The 4,014-nt window shown below is 30.8% G+C and overlaps 2 protein-coding genes across 2 annotated transcripts; both read left to right on the top strand.

Annotated features, from left to right (window-relative positions):
* The first annotated feature begins 111 nt into the window (after positions 1–111).
* Tsp_12937 (protein-(glutamine-N5) methyltransferase) lies at positions 112–2,621 on the top strand. Its single transcript, XM_003368337.1, has 6 exons — positions 112–212; positions 837–1,022; positions 1,076–1,168; positions 1,232–1,321; positions 1,376–1,492; positions 2,260–2,621. The coding sequence occupies exons 1-6, from the start codon at positions 116–118 to the stop codon at positions 2,352–2,354; spliced, it is 678 nt and encodes a 225-aa protein (XP_003368385.1). The 5' UTR covers positions 112–115; the 3' UTR covers positions 2,355–2,621.
* Positions 2,622–3,442: 821 nt separating this feature from the next.
* On the top strand, positions 3,443–3,614 carry Tsp_12936 (conserved hypothetical protein; the record flags this gene model as incomplete). The annotated part of the gene is made up of 1 exon (XM_003368336.1): positions 3,443–3,614. A coding segment is annotated over exon 1 (172 nt), but the record flags the coding sequence as incomplete, so codon positions are not given.
* Positions 3,615–4,014: the final 400 nt, after the last annotated feature.

The following is a 4,014-nucleotide window of genomic DNA, read 5'->3' as shown; positions in this document are numbered from 1 at the left end:
GGATTTTGTAAACAGATTATTTATATGAAAAAATTTCTTGTTATTTCTATCAAAATAAGAAAATCAATACTGTTGTATATTGATATAGTTAATTTTATACAAGCATTATTTACAGATGTTTGAAAGCAAAACATCAACATTTACATATTTGCTGGGATGTCCGAAGACCAGAGAGGCTATTTTGATCGATCCTGTTATTGAAATGGTTGATCGTGATTTAACAAATCATTCACGGATTTGGAACTAAAATTAAAAATATGGCAGGTGAGACCATAAAATGCAGAAAATACTGCCAATACATTTATCTGATATAGATACGTTTTTATAAATAATTTTTTGATTTGTTTTAATCGCAGTATAGTCATGAATTTATAACTCCAGTTGTTAAAAAGCGGAAATAGTGTTTTTACTTATTTCAGAAACAAAAATATTTCAGACAAGGGATTTGTTGTTTTACGCAAATGGTTTCTTGCAGAAGTACAGAAAAAAATTATTGTGATTGCCTTGTAAATTTAAGTTAAAAAGTGTTCGAACGTCAAACGTTTGTTTTTAAACTGTTTTATTAGCTAATAAATTAGTTTCCTAGGATAATCAAATGGCAATTTGCTGTTGCAACTTATTACCTTTTTTTATATTTATAACCTTGACTGCATTCTTTTTCTTACGTAAATAACTACTTATAGGCCAACAGTAAACCGGCGCCTAATTCACATTTCGACATTAAATAATAAAAAATCTTTTGTAATTCTTATTTTAAATAAAATGAATATTATCTTTTTTTAATTGAAAAATAAATCTGTTGGCAACTCTTTAAACAGCAGTTTAAATTTTTCTAGGAAATACTCATGCTCACGCTGATCATGTAACAGCCACAGCTGAACTTCGTAAATTGGTGCCAGAATGTAAAAGTTTTATCAGTCATGCTTCAGGAGCCAAAGCAAATATAACACTTGTCAATGGCGAAACTATTCAGTTTGGTGATTGCTGTATTGAAGCACGTAGCACACCTGGACATACAAATGGCAAGATATTCCTTAATTAACTTTATGGTTTAAACTTTGTTTTATTTTATTAGGCTGCATTACTTATGTTTGTCATGAAGAGCGATTTGCAATGACCGGAGACACTCTCTTGATTCGTGGCTGCGGTCGTACAGATTTTCAGCAAGGTGGCACTTTAAAAATATTCTTCATATTCGAACTGCATCTTTTACATACGCAACAACTTTTAGGTGATTCGAGAAAGTTATACAATTCTGTACATTCTCAAATATTTTCTCTTCCTGACGACTATTTGCTTTTTCCTGGTCATGATTATAAAGGCAAGCATTTTGAAATTTAATTTTAATTTTACTTTTATGATTTTCATTGTTTAGGTTTTTCTGTAACTAGCGTTGAAGAGGAGAAGAAATACAACCCAAGACTTACATTGCCAATTGATCAATTCGTTGAATTTATGAAAAATTTGAAGCTGGATAATCCAAAACAAATAGGTATGTGATGATTTGTCAGGATTTAAGTTTAGATGGATATAGTTTTTGAAAATATAAAAATTTACTTTATATAATTTAATTTAGTATATGAGTTAGATATGCATGCTTGAAAACGTTATACAATTTTGGAAATGTAAAATGGAATTCAATCGGTTCGAATAATCTGTCGTCAGGTTCTTCTGATCGTCAAGTATCAGAGCGGCAATTTTGAGACTCAACGCGTTCAAAATCGTTCACCGCTCTAAGTGTTAGATCGAGTAGTTCCAATCCAAACTACTTCAACGTCTGTGTTGAATATCAGTCTTTTCCTTTCAACTGATACCGATCTAATCAATCTTATCGGATTCTCGGGGTTCCTGTTTTCCCACACAGTATCCACACTGTATACAGGAATCAAACAAGATCCGTCTTCACGTGGACTCCTTGGGTCAAGCGAGAAGTACACAATCGTCTTTGTTCACGCAATTCCTTACGTAAACAGTAGATTCGAACGAACGTAGAATTATACCTTCGTTTCCGTACACGGTAACTGTATCGACAGTAACAATCGCGCTCAATCAACAACAATCGGTGGTATCAAATGTTTACTAACGTCCTAATTTCAAGCAATCGATCGATCAATAACTAGTTCTTGGTGCATACGGTAATCTTACAGTAAGAATATGTGATAATTAAGCTACACATTGTTTTCACTGTTCTTAACAGGAAAATATCAAAGATTATGGCAATTCTTATCCAATTCATATTTTACAATTGATCGAATTTAGACAAAGCGGTACCTGCCAATATGGTTGATGGTGACGTGCGGTACATGAATGAAGCTGTGAGAGCTGAAGTATGCAAAACGGCAAAAATTCACTAGCTGATTGAAAGAGTTGCTTTTAGCTGAAAATTTGATCAAATTTTCAATATGACGGCATATTTTATTAGATACAGTTTAATTACTAAATTATTCAATATGATTCACTTTTATCCAATCATTTCTCATTTTGAAATTATAATTCATTAATTTCATTTTTATGCAGATATTTATGCTGATATGTAACAAACATGTGAGATCATATATCATTATTTATTTTTTATATATGCTTAAAAACTTTATGTAACAGGAATAAAAAGATTCACTATTTTTAGGCGTGTTCTGGTTTTACTCATATTTATTGTTAAAATTTTGTTTTAACGTCATTATTTATTCATTTTTAAATCTATGACACAACAATAAATAAGCAGGCAATCCATTTGCAAAACATTAAGTTAAAAAAGAATGACAGAATGCTCATATCACATAACATTTTAAAACATTTACTGATGAAAGTTATTATAAACATTCAAATGGAGCGTGAAGTATTTTGCAAAACATATGCATAGTAGCACAATTTGATTATAAGTTACTTTTGTTGTAATTGCTCTGCTGATTTCATGAACTTTACGATCAGTTATGCGCAAAAATGCACCAAAAATTTGTTGAAAATAAAACTTAGCATAAACAAGAATTCAACAATTTTATTTGCAATTATAAATATATCATTGCTAAATAATGGTAATACACTATTTTAAACAACTAACAAACAAGATTTTAGTTTATAAATTTTGATAATACTGAAATGATACCTAACTTTCACATTTTACTATAAGGCATCTCATACATTCCTATAGTTTGCAGCAAATTTATTTGAAATTTAAAATGTTTATTTTGTTTAATTTCTTTGAAAATATTGTTTATGCATTTTAAATTAATTTTACTGTAATGCAGATTTTAATGATTTATGCATACTTGTGTTTATTTCGTACTATCCAAGGTTGCGTTCATTTTGCATGTTTGCGTATGGTATGTAATTTTCCGTTATCTTTCAATTTATTTCTTGATTTTCCTGCATTGCAGTAGGCTGAAAAGTAGTGTTTTCACTGCGGTGTTATAAAATTATTTTTACTTGTGATTTTTTTAGAGAGATGGAATCAACATCACCTGAGCGTTGCGCAACAGCCGCATCTGCAAATGCGAACATTCATCCTTGGATATTTCGTGCTGGAAATAGTACCAATGGTATCTTTCATGAAACTCGAATTGATCAAAGGGCAGCGGAAAAAGTTGAAATAGAATGCGATAATTACTTAGGTTCAGGTAGGTTATGCTCAGGTGCACAAATAATATATGATATCGTTTATTCTGATGTTTTCATCTTTGCGTGTTTTTTTATTTTTCAACCTAATTCGTTATTTTTTGTCGCCTCGTAACTTTTTGCCGTATACGCTGTGACATATCCATGTCATGTCGTGTCATATCAGTGTATTAATCTTGTTTCAATAATCCTTTTTGTGTTATTAATATGTTAGTTGACATATTTAATTTCAGTTAACTTTAGGTATTAATAAATTTATTTTTAGTAATTGATCGCAACTTCAGAGCTTGTCAAGTAGAAATTGGAATAATATTGACAGCTTTGGAGAGACTACAGTGGCGTTTTGATGCTCGTTGTCATGCATTGGAAAGACGAATATCTTACATTGAGCATACCTTGGCA

Source organism: Trichinella spiralis, assembly GCF_000181795.1.
Source record: "Trichinella spiralis strain ISS 195 chromosome Unknown Scfld2647, whole genome shotgun sequence".
Lineage (NCBI taxonomy): Eukaryota > Metazoa > Nematoda > Enoplea > Trichinellida > Trichinellidae > Trichinella > Trichinella spiralis.
Note: the sequence above shows the minus strand (reverse complement) of the source record. Positions and strands in the feature narration are given on the sequence as shown.